The sequence below is a fragment of the Formica exsecta genome, unplaced genomic scaffold (genome assembly GCF_003651465.1).
Source record: "Formica exsecta isolate Colony F162 unplaced genomic scaffold, ASM365146v1 scaffold48, whole genome shotgun sequence".
In the NCBI taxonomy this organism is placed as follows: Eukaryota; Metazoa; Arthropoda; class Insecta; order Hymenoptera; family Formicidae; genus Formica; species Formica exsecta.
Window position 1 is genome coordinate 651,093 of NW_021852035.1, and position 17,585 is coordinate 668,677.

Genomic DNA, 17,585 nt, shown 5'->3' on the forward strand with positions numbered 1-17,585 from the left:
ATATATATATATATATATATATATATATATATATATATATATATATATGTATGTGTATATATATGCAAAATTCTTATATAGAAAAAAGCACTAACAATAAGTAAAATTGCACTCTAAAGTCAAATATATTTTATTATAATGTAAAAAAAGGACTATTGAAATATTTAAAATTGATAATGTCACACCCATATAAATATAGAATTATAAAAGACATTATATCAAGATAGAGATATGATACAATTTCTTTCTTACTAACAGCAAAAATGCACTTGATATACAAGTTGAAGGGACTATCTTTCGTCAAATTATTTTTGATTTCAATAGTTTCTAACTGTCGCTCTTGATATACCATGAAAGAAGATTGCAATAAAAATAAAACGCCGCTTCATTCCAAATGCAGAACCAAAATAATTCTTTATGCGGCGAGAAATACTGCTGGAAAGGAAAATAAAGTAGAACGTTTCGGCGTTTCTCTCTGAATGCGATCTTTCGGCATAATTTTTGCGATTGTAATTTTCCAATTACATTGCTCGCGAAATTCCGTTTGCCAAGTAGCTTACCAACCTAACACGAGCGTACCGAGCGCTGCAATCTGATTTTTCCGTAAATTCCGCCCTCGAACGAAACGGTAAAGCGCGAGAGTTTTCCGCGCGTGCGGAGCACCGTCCTTATTATTTTAAGTTTCCCCCTCGGTTTTCAAGCAAACTACGTTCGTCTGTCCGTCCAATATTTGATAACGCAACAATTCCCGACTTCCGGACCGGCTCCGAGGGCAGAGGTGGTACCGTGGGCGCATCACTCGATACATAGGCTCGTCAGAAATACATCGCGACGTACCTCGAAGCGACTCGATATCGATTTCAGATTTCAATTTAATGCCGTCACGATATCTCAGGCACGATCTTCCAATACCAATTTCGTGTTATCGGACTTTTCGTGTGACGTGCCTGTCCCGTGCAGCTTCTACCGCGTCGCGAGCCCGGGACACCCGCGGCCGCGCCTCGCGTCAGAGTCGCGCGACCAGAAAAGCCTCTCGCACGCTCATGAATATTCTTCGACGATAACTATATCGACGTTTCTGTTGATTTCCAGTACCACCGCATGTGATCGCGATCATCGACGAGAACGGGAACGATAGGGTCTCGACGGTCGGGCCGTATTTGGAGGACGACACTCTACGACTCTCCTGTGACGTCCATGGCGGTGAGTATCGTAAAAACTAAGTGTGCATAGTGTATAGCGGCAACGCTTTTCTCAATCTCGAAAAGCTGCATGAGTTTTTGTATCCCATAATACGAGTTTCGTTTGTGTTCTGTGATCGATATTGAGAGCGTATTGTCGACACGAGAATGATTCAGAGTCTTTGTTTCCTAAACAATGTTCTATTTCTGTAAAAGACTAAGTTTTTATTTCAACGCGCTATATATAATAACGTTTTAATAATTATTACTATTACCTTTGACCTTACCTTTAATCATACTGGGGCGTCAATTATGTATACATGTTAATTGATTTACGAGACTTGAAATATCTATATACGTACATTATGAGTATAATACATATTAATCACATGCATTAACATCTATTAATTTCTTATGTAAATGATAACCATTAATTACATTGTAAATTATATCATATGAAGTAAATATTTGCGTACAGTGCAAAACATTGTTATTTGAATAAATAATCGGCGTGTTTATATTGCATATGACGTTGAACACGATGTCCATAGCGATGAGTATTATGAAAATAATTTCATAGGGTTGTTATAAAGTCTTTATGCACTTTATAATGTTAATAATTTCTGTTTTGCAGATTTCTAAAAAATATGTAAACAGTTTCATAATCCCGAAATTATATATAAAATGGTAAAATATAAATAAATTATCTTTTTGAGACATATATTATGGATAATACCTATCTTCTCTAAGCAAAAGTTATCAATATTTTAAAATGCAAAACAATTTTATATGTTATACATTAATCAATCGATGAACACTGCAATAATTTCATAATATTAAATGTTTGCATTAATCTTTGTTAATTTATTCTATACTTATTATATGATAAGTATACTTTCTTATTAATTATATTGTAATAAGTAATTATTTGGACGTATCACACAATAATGCAAATGGTTAAGAATATAATTCGCGAATATTGTGATCGCAGATAATGCAGCTGATTGTTAAACAGCACTATTTGTACTCTTCTTTAATGAAAAATTAATTTCATATTTCATGTTAACTCTTTATAATAACACTAGTTTGCAAGGTTTTGTACAAAAGCATTTGAACATTGTTTCTAGAATAATATTAAACGCTGAGCACGAATTTGCCATCAAAAAATTTCTATCACGTCAAGTTTTCGAGAAAAATGGGAATGAATCAAGTAGAACGATTGTCCCATGCAATCCGATTGCAAAACTGTTGCAAATAATAAAAATTTTAATCATAGATTCAATATACGAGATTAAAAGTGCTTAATCGCACTAAAAACATTTTTTTTTCACTTGTTAAAAAATTACAATTTTTTATTTTTAACTGTGAATAAATAATTTTACTCAGTTTAAATCTCGTATATTAAATCCATGATTAAAATTTTTACTGTTTGCAACGGTTTTTCATTCGAACTACACCTAAAAACAAAGCGCGCTTGAGATTTGATGGTACCTGCGGTAAAAGATTTGATATTTTTATATTAAAGTACAATGTTTAAGCTTTTATTTGAGCCCTGCCTGAAGTCTTTTGCATCGGGTTTGTCTGCTACGAATTTTCAAAAATGGTAAAAAACGCATTTTTTTTTTTTGAGGTTTTAATCCTACTTTTCTCGAAAACCTGATATGATAAGCCATTTTGCCTTGCGGATTTGGATTTAGCGACTCAAAATACGTTAAAAAAAGTTGTTTTCATTTGCTACACTAAAAACAGTGTGAAATTTGTAATTATATGCCATAATTATTACATTTTATTATTTCGTGCTTTTGAACAAGAATTGCGAGTGACTCCGATACTTGTACCATTAAATCCACAGCGGTATCTCGCAATAGTTGTGAGTTTATCGAGCGAATAGAGATACCGATAAATTCTGTTAAAACTCGAGCATCTCTATACGCGCGCATCCGCACTGAAAAGACCTCCGCGAAGCGTCGCGTTTCGTCGATACCGGGTGCGATAATTTTTCCGCCTAGCTGACACGCAGCGAGCTGAAACGAAATTGATGTATTTCCGTAGGTAAGCCGGCCCCGACGGTGTCCTGGTATCGCAACGACAAATTCGTCACCAACCGGATTACGATATTGCGCAACGGCGTGACACGCAGCGAGATCGTTATACAAAATTTGAGCCGGGACGACGTCCACACGGTGCTGACTTGCAACGCCACGAATAACAATAGGTCGATCCCGCTGTCGTCGTCGGTCCGCGTGGACATGAATTGTAAGTATCCATATATCTCTTCTGCCATAAAAATTCGCCCTCTCGACTCGCTCGTCCGCGGCCGTCGATGAATACGCGCCGCGGGACACGTTTTATATATATCGACGTTTTTAATTTCCGCGAAATATGATAACTGTGATGCGCAATCACCTAAGCAATACGATAATAATGACGTTAAATCGTATGATAAAAATGTAATGAACAGTTAAATCGTATGATTAAAATGAAAATTCTCTGCAGAATATTCATGAATATATCACCTGGTGGATTTCTCATCAGGATATATGAAGGATCTACGCGGCGTAATATAATGAGCCAACGTTCATGGCACAATTTCCAAATGCTTTCTATTGGCACTAATCGTCTTATATCTGACAATGACAAAGATATGTGAACTTAGATAGCTGAATTCTCTTGCGATCCGGTAATAGGATAGAAACTGAGCGTGTGCTTGAGGGACATGTAATCCGGGACGCTCTGGGTGATATTGCATTTGCCTTTCACTTCCTACGAAAGAGGATTCGTCGAACATCTCGACTGTATTATATCCATCGTGCTATTGACAAACCGTTCGAATCATCGGTGAGATGTTTATCGGGATAATAGAAAATCCGATGGCCATTTTTCTAGATCCATTTGTGCGAGCCGACGATGAGTGAACTTTCAAAAGGAAGGAAAGAGGAAGGGAGAGGGCTGAACGCGAGAACTCGTCGATATAGAGGGATGAGATATTCGACCGCTCTTGGCCAGAGTTCGTCGGCCCGCGTTGAGAGGATATGGATCCGTCCGAGCTTTAATACGTATTCGAATCATAAAATAGTGATTTCTCATTCTCTCGCGCTCTGTCCGTTCTTTAGAAGATTATATTCGATTCAAGAATCTATTCGGTAACACAATGCTCGCGCGCCTTGCATTATACGTCGAATGTTCATATTCTCGTATTCTTGATTTGTAAAATTTAATTTCTTATTATTTATTCACGCGATGCAATTCGTTGAAAGCTTATGCGCATAGCATTTAAATTGTGCAACGTTGTAATGTAAAGCACTACCGAATATTGATAAAAGATTCATTCGATTTTATATTCTATCTCCCTTTTATTATTTGTACAGAGCAATACCAAATTTTGGCCGTAAGGCGACCATTGTCGAATTATATATCAACTTAGAATGCTCTATATACTTAGCGGATGAAAGTCAATAGGGTGCAGTAGAAAATAAATGGTGATGTGCTCTTCTTTGGACCACGGGATACGCCGTAATAACGTTTACAACATGGATACCTAAGGCATACAGAGCAATGTCAAACATCCAGATCAATACCATTGGTGTATTGATATAGATGTTTGACATCCATACCAATGTCAAATATCCACGCTAATACAGGATAACTCCAGTACACGGGGATCTAGAACAATCAGCATTTCCCGCTGTTTGCACAAGTAAGAGAAAGAAAATCTATATGTTAAAAAAGATATATTTCTCTCTCCCCTTCTTCCTGTGATTAATTTGCTCTTTATCCATGACAATATCTTTGTCCGATAACGTAAAAAATAAAAATAAAATAAAAAAATAAAAAGGTTTTCGATTAATAATTTAGCTTTTAAAATTGCACTTATTTTAACGAAAAAAGTATACTCGGCGAGAGCCAACAAATATCGACATTCCTTCGAGCCGCGTTGTCGACTCTATAAGTCTTATGGCTAGAATGTCGGCACGTAGTAAATACAGAACGCGATGTATTGGTGATGGAGATGAGATGATCGCGTGTTTCTCGCCGCAGCATGGAATCAGGATGGACGGCGCAATTTACGGGCGTTACGGTCCAGAGGACGCACTCCAGTCTCCTCCCTAGAGGAACCTTTGCATTCTTTACGAGATCGGAGGTTCGCCCGTAGCAGCGATGCGTGAATGGCGCGCTAAAGAAAAAAAAAAGAAGAGAAAGGAAAGAGAGAGAGAGAGAGAGAGAGAGAGGGAGTGAGAGTGAGAATGCTGGGGACAAGGGTGCGAATCCGCCGTTAAAGTGTGAATAACGTCCGGGCGAACGTAGTGCGTCTTCTCGGCGTGGAATTCGATTATCCCGGACGTGATTTAAAATATTCCCGATAGCAGCGGCAGCGATGCTAGCGGCAAATTCCGACTGCGTTATTTCCTTTTTCTGCGGGGGCAGAGATAAAGGCGAACGTCACGTACGGCTCTACTTTCGTCGACTCTTCGCGAGCCACCGCGTTGAAGAAGGTAGATTATCGCGAAATCTCTTCTCGTCCTATCGCGTTTTACGGGGGGAGGAGAGACGCCGAAATGGTTCTTCCCCAGGATACGGAATGACAGAATCGTCGTATAACGAGAATGAGATAACTTTGAAATCCTCTAAAATGCGTTTTCCTGTAAACGCTTTACCATTCGAATCGACCATTTTGAAAACAAACATACGACCGGAAATTGAAACCCTCTGAGTAATGTAACAATTTTGTATACTATTTTCGAAATATTAATATGTACAAACAAAATAATATCTAAATAATATCACATTATATTAATTGTATGAAATTGTGTTTGTTTATATAAATGTACGCTTATACCACATGTATCAAGTTTCAATTTCCAAAATTTATGGTCATTATTGCTTTCAAACTGATTCTCCTAAATAAATTTAGGAATTGATTGATGCCATCCAATAATATGATCTAAAAACAACTCTAAGAAAATAAAAATACTATGAATGTGAACATCTCATTTTCTATATTTTTTATATAATAAGATATCTAGATACGTAATTATATGCATAAAGAAAAACACAAAAAATATAAGCTAATTATTGTACTGTACAATTATAATTATTATATGTATGATGAAGAGAATGTTTTCAAAAAAGACCATGAAGTATGACAATCAAAAATATTAGAAATGAATAAATATATCGTTTACAGGGAAACATAGTTTGCATGAAATATATTTTAATCATAAAATCAATGAAGAAGCAAACACACCAAACATTTGTGAAATTCTTCCTATATTGACGGTGGCGTACAGTAAAAACATCCAAGAAAATCTTCATTAAAAAACACACAGAGAAAAGTTCGGTCACGATTTAAAAGTAATGGACGGAACATAATGGAAACATGCTCTACTGGCTCCAACTCGAACTGGCTTTAATTCGAATGTAATAAGAGAAACTTTTATTCGCTTTCGGACGTAATTAAATGTGCACATACGCGATTGTTTTGCTGGCTAATTGATTTTCTCGCAAACTTTCGAGAGAAGAAAATTTCGTATACGTTTGCCATACGCGTACAAATAAGATTCTAAAAATTCTTTATAAATTTATACGATTTTTAAAAATTTTTAACCGACAAAAGTAACACTTGCGCGATATTTTCGAGACGCGTTATGATATTAGTCGCATAAATAATTACAACATATTACAATTACAATATTACAATTTTCTTGTTAATAGCACAGTATAAATTACATTTGAAAAAATTATTAAAATGGAAAGTGGAATTTAATGAAAAAGTAGAGTGATAATTGGTCATTGATATATTTATTTAATGCGCGAAAGTATAAATTAGGATAAAAAAGCGACAAAATATAGATATGCAAAAAAATATATTTTGCAATTTTATTTTGATGAAACGAAAAAGAAGTACTGTAATATTTTTCTAGATCGATTCATGATTACTTTCAACAAAGGTTGCAGGCGACATCGCGGTGTGAAAGTCATTCGGAATGAAATCGGTTAAACACGCGACGCTACGTAATAGCACATTATTGGAGATAACGTGAAATTATCGGACGATTTTACATTGGGCGAGAAAGACAAGAGGATTAGATCCCATTAGCATACGCGAATTGGATTGGAGCAATGCCGTTGTTCTCAGTTAAATCGATTTTTATCAGGTATTGTTACGCGACGACTGCCCGAGAACGATTTGAGAGCGAGGATAATACGGAACGGGGAACGTTTGTCGCAATTCCAAACTGATTTGAATTCCTCCCTTTTTTTCTTTTAAACGATCTATTTAACAGAAAACGTAACGTTCATCGCAAAAAATGTAGAAAAGGCTTATTACGTGCTTAAAAATAAAAAGTATATTATATAAGTAGTGAGCTCGGAATCGGCCCTTGAGAGACAAAAGGAGAAACGCAAATCTAAGAACTTTTCTCGTTTTAAATAATTTTGTATTTATACTCTTTCGCTTTTCAGATATTTCTAAAAGAATAATTTGATGAAGACGGAACATGCACAAAAGATTTTATTGTTAATTATGTATGGTTATATTGATTTTTTTAATTGGCATATTTCCTTTCATTAATAGAAAGTTTTCAATTAATTTAGAGAGTACATTTTTCCTCGAAAATGTCAATATTTTATATATATTAATTTATATATATTAATACATGTCACATCTCTCTCTCTCTCTCTCTCTCTCTCTCTCTCTCTCGTAATGATCCAAAATGATCGAATATTAGATACGATGCGTTCTCTGGGACGGTTAAGGGAAGCTGGGGTGACAGCAGAGGAGAGAGAGAATGTTCTCTTCAGCCCGGATACCACGTGCTGGTCGCTCGCAACGGTCCTTTGACGATGGCAACTTTTGCGCTCGATATGCGGCGCTCGGTAATGCGGATTTCCCGTGTAATATATCTCCCTTTCACGTAAAAGCGCGCAGCCCCTTTCAATATGCCGAGAGCGGCGTGGAGCGTTAGTGTGCGGATCATCTTTTTCGGTTGATCTTGGCAAGTGTTCGCACGCGCCATATGTAACGGCGAGCGCCACGTTATTCATTTCGCTGACAGAATACAGAAGTCATTTGTCGACTCGCTAGCGCGCTGACTTGACAATACCTATTAGACGCATCCCGTGAATACCGAGCTGTCTATCTTTCTCTCTTCTCTCTCTTTCTTTATCTCTCTCTCTCTCTCTCTTTCTCTTTTGTACGGGCTATTACCCTAGCCACTCAGACGTCAGAAGAGCCCGACAAATATCCTTGCAAGACAATAAAGGACTAATGAGCGATTAGCAGAAGTGTAAATAATGGAAGTGAATATTGTAATCATAAGAATGATTGATTATTAATTCACGACAAATTTGGCAAAAATTAAGAATTCTTGTGTTATTTATATAATACACGCTGAAAAAATAAAGAAGCTTTTAAAAGAATAAGTCTTTGACATATGAGATGCCATTTTACTATAAGTTTAATTTTAATCTGGCGGATTCTTTAATTTATTTGAGATTAATTTTTTTTTTTTTTTATTATAGAAAGATAATCTTTTTTTCAAGAGAAAAGGAATTTTTATCATTTCATTATATTTATTATTAAGAATTTATAAAATATAATTTCGAGTTACAATTCTCTCTCGACGCAGTAAAATCTGCTAACTAAAAAAAAATTGTATTATCTATATTTGCATCTTTAAAGTTCAAAAGCTTTTTATTTTTAATTTAAAAATTACTATTCTTACCGAGATTTTAATTTAAAAAACCGAATTAAAGAGAGAGATATTTTTAGAATTATTATAGAATTTGGAATTTATAAATATTTTGAATTTATTTTTAGAATTTAATCAGAACAAACATTATCAACTGAATGAATCAATTTTAATTCATTTAGGTAAAAGAACGATGAATGTATTTGATATACTAGAGTCAATAAATTCAACTCAACTAATTCACAATTTGTGATAAGTCAACAATTTACCTCTCTAATGCACTCAACGACTTTCCATAGCAGAGTGTCTTTTACATTTCCCTCAAGACTTGGCGTGCATTGCTTTGCACTTTGACAATTTGCAACCACGGCGTTGAAGGGAATCAAAACGATCGTTACCCCGGCATGCTCTTCCTTCGGCGACGTTTCATTATCCGCGCGAAATTGAATCTGCCGATCAATTACTCGTCTCTCTGTGAGAAGTACGCCTTCTTCGCGTTCGCTTCTCAAAAGCGAGAAGCATTTCGCGCGCAATTATCCTTCTTCCTCCCGGAAAATCTCGATAGATCTTACTCGCCTCCGCGAAAGATGCTATTGCGCTCTCGCGTACCATCCCGCGATTTCGCGCACGTGTGTGCGGAAACGCAGTGGAAAACGCACGTCGCTGGCTCTCATCAACGACTCCTTCCGCGGGGTTTGGTTTTCATTCGCTTTGCAATTCAATCCGCCAGAATCCCACGAGATATTCGCGTCTCTTTCCAAAATTTTTTTCGATAATTCTAGCATACTTTTCAATATTGAATGTCGATATGCAATATCTAGATTTGTTTCTATTTCTTTTTTACTGTGTGAGATTGCATGGATATGCAATATCTATTTGAATCAATAGAGTCAGAGAGTAAAACAGATCAAAAGTAAAAACGTAAAAGAATGATAGCCATCTTGTGTTGATCGGAATAATTAAGAGATTTAAATTTGAAAATAATTAAATAAGCAAGATTTTAATTAAAAATCTTACAAATAAATGGATATTTGTATATGTATCGCAATATATTTATCTATAATCTATATTATTATTTATATTTCGAAATTATTATTACTTTATTACTCAGCCAAGAGATACAAAAATATGCAGCGTTTTCAATGTCTAGAAACGTTGATGAAACCAGACAATGAAATGGATCAAAGTTGAGTACTCAAAGTTAAGAGAGAAAGAGAAAGAAAGAGAGAGATGGAGAGTAACCGTTTCCTGACGTTTAGAACAATCAACAAACCAAGTTAAATGTGGGTGAACAAAAGCAAATTTTTAATTAAAAATCTCATTCAATCTGCCACATTTCACATCTGTCGTGTTACCGCGTTTACTCAAGTTTATTTAGGTGGAGATTTCGAAATAGATATCTCTTTCAAAGACAGACTAGCGAAAAAATTTGTAATCCTTTATAAACTAATAAATTCTGCTCGTTTCCGAGATGTCGAAATAAATAGCATTTATGCAACTCGTGGTGTGAGGCCGGTGAGTCAAATGCACCTTCAAAAACGAATTAATGATTACGCCGTACAGCCGCATATACAGCATCGAGGAATATGGTAATCTTGCAAGATTTAAGGCCTCTTCCGCTCTGTTGCCGATCAGGTTCCGGAACGATGACGGGACAATTACTTCGCGCTTCGATGAGAACTCTAATCGACTATACAGATTGTTCCAAAGTTTATGTGTGCTTAATCTTAGCAATATATTTTTCAGAATAAAAATTGAAACTCTTTTATTTATATATTTTTTGGAAAGACTATATGAAATAACTAGTATAAAATTATTTTTATATTACATTTTTTTTTTAAGTATAAGAAAAATATAAAAGCTTGAAAGTGCCTTCTTAAGTTAACGCTAGTTGCAAAATAATTAAAATGTGAAGTGTTGTTCTGTCTCTCTCTTTATAATCTATCTTCTAAAATTTAATTTATACCAAAGTCATATATAACTCTTGATTTTTCGATATTGAAATAAATGTCAGTTTCTTTAGCTACTCGTTTTTTGTGATTCGTAAAAAATGTATGACTTATGGAAGAGCCTGTATAACGAGAAGAGCATGTCAAGTTTGATAAATGCATATGCTTGGGCAGCAACAGTTATTAGCCATATACTGTAGTTATTGCAGCAGACATCGTAGAGTTTCAACAGTCTCATTGACAATCTTCTCTGTTCCGCAATTTCGTAATAATTAGGTGATCGATGGAATCGTATCCATCGAGGCATCTCTATTATTTGATGAAACACGTAATCCCATCTAGAACGTGCAACGGTATCATATACGCTAAGAAACGCACTCGTATTTCTCCTGAAATTCTCTGGCAAGCGACATGAAATGCTTTGTTTAACGAATAAATTTTAAAGGCTGTGCATTAGCACATTATATACAGCCTAATTACATCGAAAACCAATGCGCATACGCCATGCATCGCGCAAACACGGTGCTATTTACTCTTTTGTTAATCAACTTAATTAGCGGATTATTCGAGGCTCGCTATTATCCGGAGTTTGTTATGGCGAAAACATTTTCAGGGAGAAGCATTATAATGGAAAATTAATATTTCCTTCGAAAAATTTAGTGCTTTATTATCATAATTGCCTAAATAACCACGTACATAGATAATGCATTATACGTATAATAATTTTGAGGAAAATTAAGAAGATCAATATAGGTATAGTAGAAGACCAATATAGGTTTCGGTAGTAAAAACACTGATGTATTGATGCACAATTGCTTCATAAAAATTATTACAAAGAAGATATATGAAAATACTCTTTATTTAAGTGTGTATGTGTGTGAATATATATATATACTTCAGAAATTCTCGAAAATATATATATTCATGTATTTATTTTTATATATAATTATGGCAAATATCGCTGTTCCCTCGTTTTATTTCTCCATTGCGGCTTAATCCACGCAGAATGGCTTGCAATATCAACGACACCTCCATACACAGCCCCGTGAGTAAACAATATCTAAACCACCGTGGCTGTGTGTTTGCGTTTCCCGTGGAACGAGCCGCGATAATCTACGGTGAAATGCGGCAACCTTCCTTCTTCCACTCGAGCTGAATAGGCGCATGGTCGCTGAATAGGAGACGCTCCGCGTTCGCTCGCGGCTGGCCTGAATTTTCAACGACGAAAATGCTGCCGAGAGAGTAGTTTGAGCAAGAAGAGAAAAAGAGAAAAAGAGAGAGAAAGAGAAATAGAGAAGAAAAGGCAGAAACGGGAAAGAGCGCAGCCTCGGGCAGCGGAAGGTCTAGAATCGGTTGCCATCTCCCGCGAACAACCTCTACAGAATGATTCAAGAATGATTCAAGCATCGTTAATAAATTTTCGAAAATAATATCGATTCATAATATTAATTCTTGAGATTATTGCAATTTAATTACTTTGAATTTATAAGAGTTGACATATTCATTATATCGTTCAAATTGTCTCTGCTAATTAAAATAATTTAAATTACAGTTTTTTGATGTATTAAGATTAATTATATTAAATTCTCCTTTTATTATCTGATAATAATTAATCTTGTAAAAACTTGAAATGCTTTTTTAACTCTCCGTTAGTCGCAATATCTAATAGATACATGTTATAACTGATGTATAAAATTAAAAGAATGATGTATGAATATGTGAAGACAAATTAAAATAAAATATGTTTAAAAATAGAAATTATTTTTGTCACTCAATTTATTTTAAGCCATATTATTAACATTTTAGTCTTTTTATCCATCCTAATACTTGGGGTGAAAAATATTACGACTCTAACGGAGGGTTAAAATAGTTGTTTAAAGATGTTTAAAGATGGTAAAACCTGTCTCTCTCTGTGCCAATTTTAATGATACTTATTAAGTTTGTAGATTAAGCAAAAATAATATTGACCTAAAAACTGCACTTTTGAAACTATATATCTAAAAATGTTGCGGTCAATTCTTGAATTATTTTGTAGAATAAGCCAAATAAAACTTTATATATACATATAATATATAAAAAGGCAAAAGCAAAACAACGGAATGAGAATGAAAATATCCTAGCAGTTTCGGACAATAGGAACCCTATCATTGCTTCTATCGGAATCCAGAAGCTCGCCAAAAGTAATTTCAACTAGTATATTAATAACAGTTCTTCACATCGTTCCTGAAATTATTCCACGAATTCGTAAGAATTTTATTAAATATGCATTATGCAATAATCAGGTCAAAAAATTATAACGTGATCGATCGATAGTCAATTAATTGGTGAAAATGAAATCCGGAATTAATATCAATTATCGTTATTTACATAACATATATCGAGAACAGTCTGCGCCTCGTTTCGATTTCACAAACAATTGAATTTTCGATTTCAACATTGTTTTTCATTCATCTCGGTGTATCAGTAGAGAATCGAGATTACTTGCGATATATGTAACATATATACAATACCTTGAGGATAAAGGATGCATGAGAAAAGTTTCATTTCGGTAAAGGCGTCTCACTTGCGATGCAAAAGTAAGCTCCTCCCGCGTAAAAACATACGTGTGCATCATATTAATGTTGAAAGAAAAGCACTCGGGTGTTCTCATTACGGCGCTATACAGCGCTATGTGGCGTGGCGTATTTTACCGCAATTTCTTGAAAAGCATCAGAAACGGACGGACATCGCAATTGAAGCTATTACGACCTGCGCCATTTTTAAACTCAATTTGCGCTCTATGTTGCGTGTAACGCCAACTTCCTTAGTGCCAGTTGAAATGGCCATGATTTAAACACGTCACATTGTGACACAAACGTAATTCAGCACTGACGATCATTTTGCCGCTGAGCCACCTCGTTGCCACATACCATTGTATTTTCTCTGCTCGCTTACATATCAACGCCTATATTTGAATGTATAAAGTTAAAGGTGTTCTGTATTTTACACAAATCATATAAAACGACGTTATAACTTTATTAAGCCTACTGTGTATAACAGTCTTAATTGATCTTAATTTAAAATGCAAAATTTCATCTTATCAACCTCTGTAACTGAAATGTATTTTTATAAAGTAAATATATTTTTATAAATTTTTTGGATTAACGTATTTTTCGCGTTACATTTTCCAAAAAAAAAATATATATATATATACATGTATATTATATATGATGGTCTCTTCTTATAAATATTCGTAAACATAAAACATACATAAATCTGAATTTGCACTTTCCATGATTTTTTCTATGGGTAACAAGTTAGTCATAAGATAAGTTGCGAGTATTTGTGAGTCCACACATTAATGTTAATTGGGCTCACGAAACTGTTTCTCCTTAGAGTTTGCGGAGCGTTTTCGTAGTTTCTTGTTTGCATTTAGGGATAGCATAGTTACCCTCGACAAAGTCAAGATACTTGAACACTTCCTATGAATGGCTTCGTCATAGCAAGAGGCTGCTGTCAAGCTATCCGAGTCTCTCAGAACGAAATACATGTTTCCCTTGAATGATTCATTCCATATGATCTCCCAAAGTGAAGAGGATGAAGCAGAAAACTTTTCTACTTTGACTGTCGTTTAAGGCAAACGTTCACTTTCGGAGAAAGGTTGCTTGTAGAGTTACATAATTTAATCTTTTTTACTTTGAACATTTTATTGCGGGGTCGACATTCGCGACATAAATCATGTATTTATCTCGATCTAGGGCAAAACGAGGTCTTTCTCGCGATGGAAGGTCTCGGTATACTCGCAATGCAATCCTACAATCGCATGCGCTCGCATACACGCACACGACACGGTACGCCCGCTTGTTATACAATAATATGCGCGACAAATCCCGAGCCGTTGGAATTGCGGATTAATGAACGGCCTCGTTATATGCGACGCAAGCCGTCCTTGTTCATCGCCAGACATTCTGTCGAGGAACGATATGGCGCCCTTGGAAATCGATAACCATTAGCGTGCGCGAGTACGACAAGCAGTACACACGCACATTAAAACGCACGCGTAATATCCTCTTTCTCGTATACATATGAGCGCACGCATGTCACGCATCTATATATGCAAGATTTCTCGTTTACTCGCAAATAAGTAAATAAATAAATATAAGTATATATAAATATATAAGTGCATATGTAGACATACACATACAGACGTCGCAATTGCTACTAAAAAGATACTTCGCTAAGGACTGGAGGGGAGAGGGAAGAATGAACAGAATGACGTTAGAATATATAGAATCCTGTGGATGTCCCGGGAGAACAGAGTGTAACCGACAGGCTTCCCGCGACAAACGCCGCGAGAAAACTTTAATGCACATTGCCGAGCTAGGCCATCATAGTTTGCAAATGCGAACCAATTTAACTTAATTCATCGCGACATCCGTCAGTACATATGAGCTGCGAGTGAGCAAGAAGCTTGAAAATTCTCAGTGAAAATTTCTCAGTTGTCTGAAATCTCTCGTTCCTTTCGATAAAAATTGCATGTACTGTGAAATTTGGGAACTATCTTTTTGGTACTCGCGTGAGGGAAATGCGTATCATGTCGGATTTTGTTTCAAATTTTATTGGTATCTTCATATCTCATCCGAAAGCCTTAAATTTTCGCCGGTACCTCTCTTGGGAGAATACGATATTTCTCTCGCGTTGAAGTACGAAGCAATAAAAGAGCGGTCAATATAGAAAGAGATCCAATCAGCAAACGCTGACTTTATCACCATTCATCTCGTCTTATTCGGTCACACTCCCATTCGCCGATGTTGGTTAACTGTAATAGCTCTCTCTTTAAAAACCATCAATGCTTCGATATTCCTATCCAAAGATCTTCATTTTACCATTTCTCCATTTTCCATCAGGAAATCGTTCGTAGTCATTAATAAGGCGTATCTTATTCTATCATGGTTGTGTTTTTTACAATGAATATAAATGAATATATATATTTCATAAATAATATGTTAACGCCGGGAAAGGAAAACTACGAACATATAAGAACAAGCTTTTGCACTTTAAGGAAATTTAAATAATATTACTGCAGCGGAGCGAAAGAAAGAATTTACTTTTTAACATAAACATATTTTTGATCATTAAAAGTTACGCCATGCTTTTCTAATTAAGGTATGCAATATTATCTTAATAATATTTATTTAAAAATAGAATTATGAAATATAACAAAAAAAATAGATATCTGATTTAAATTATTTGAAGTAACTTATATTAAGTAACTTACCGCTTTATTCGAAAAAATATATATATTTATAGAAAAGAAAAAATGTATATATCTGTATCAAATCATAAAATAAAATATTTGCTATTAGAATATATAATTATCAATAAAATCAATGTATCGGTTCTAGTTTTTTTCTCTTATACAATATTCGACTAATCTATATTGTTCGGTGTTTATAAGGGTTAAGGATTGATCTCTACGTGGGAATCATGTAGAAAGCGCGAGTGGAAATTGGGTAGAACGGAAAAGGATCCGGTATCTTTTTTGCGGCGAACACCGTTTTCATTCCACGCTTTTTCCTTCTCTCAAACATCTTCCCCGCTACGCCAGCTACGACGACGCCTTTCATCCAATTTCCCTTTGTCTTGAGGAGCTTCACGCCCTTACGCGGCCGGTGCTTAAATGTAAGTGCTTTTTCATGCGGGATTCGACACCCGCGAGACCCATTGTCAGCCTCGAGATTGACAGTGTCCATAGCGTAGTGATTTTCCCTAAAGTTGCGCTCCCATGAGAAACCAGCGTCATCCTACTCCGGTCTTTGCGGCCATTTTCACCGTTGATTTATGTTATTTCTCAAATTTACTCACAATATTTCATTCATAATCATTTTAATTCTTGATTATATTTTCTAAGCAAAAATTTGCAAATAATAAAAGAATTATTCTATATGTGTATATATGTATATATGTATATAAACATAGTCTTATGATTTCTCTAAAATTAGAAAAATAAAATTCAATCAAAAATAGTCCGGATATTGAAAAAAAAAAAGAAAATATAGAATATCAAAAATCTTCTCTTATGCATCCAAGAAATAATGCTTATAAATTTGCGTGAAGGAAAATAGGAAATAGAATATATCTATCTTTTATTAGTGTTTACCGGCAACTTTGCCACGCTCAAAAAATTTCAAGTTGATATAACCGCCGATCATGCTCATATTATTTTCGCGTATTTTATGCGTGTGTGTGTGTGTGAATCGCGTATTAAAAGTGTATTACCGCGAGATTATATGTTTGTAATCGGGTTTGAAAGATGAACGGCGTCTTTTATACCAGGACCCGGAAAAGTTCGACTGCAAGCCGGAGTAAACTCCAAATTACTTTCCTTACGCAAGGATTTACTTTACGCGCTAACAGACTACTAGTTGAGGCGTTGTATCATGTTATCTCGGTGCTTTAAAAGAATTTTGCGCAAGAATAAAGGACCGCGGCTACAAACATTACTTAATTAAGGTTTAACTCGGGTTTTATCTACCTGTCTACCCTCTCTTCATTGAAACGTAACTAGAAACGTCATTCGAACAAAGCCAGTGTCACGCGGGTCAAGTTTCGGTCAGCTTTCGAGTCGACTGTTTGTTATGCAATAAGGCACATTTTCGAACACGATCTGTTTCCAATGTCGTCCAATGTCCATCCGTACAGCTCTTAATTATACACATCTCGTTTATAAAAAGCACCGATGCCGCCGAGGCAATTTTCCAACATTGATCGATACATCGAGTTTC

At 35.4% G+C, this 17,585-nt stretch overlaps 1 protein-coding gene across 2 annotated transcripts in view; it reads left to right on the forward strand.

Moving 5' to 3' along the window:
• The window catches only part of LOC115241366 (neural cell adhesion molecule 2-like), a 204,214-nt gene that overhangs the window by 161,633 nt on the left and 24,996 nt on the right, over positions 1 to 17,585 (forward strand). For both annotated transcript variants that reach the window (XM_029817087.1, XM_029817088.1), the window contains 2 exons: positions 1,093 to 1,203; positions 3,234 to 3,437. In XM_029817087.1, the coding sequence (XP_029672947.1) occupies positions 1,093 to 1,203; positions 3,234 to 3,437 (315 nt within the window). The remainder of the gene's footprint in view (positions 1 to 1,092; positions 1,204 to 3,233; positions 3,438 to 17,585) is intronic.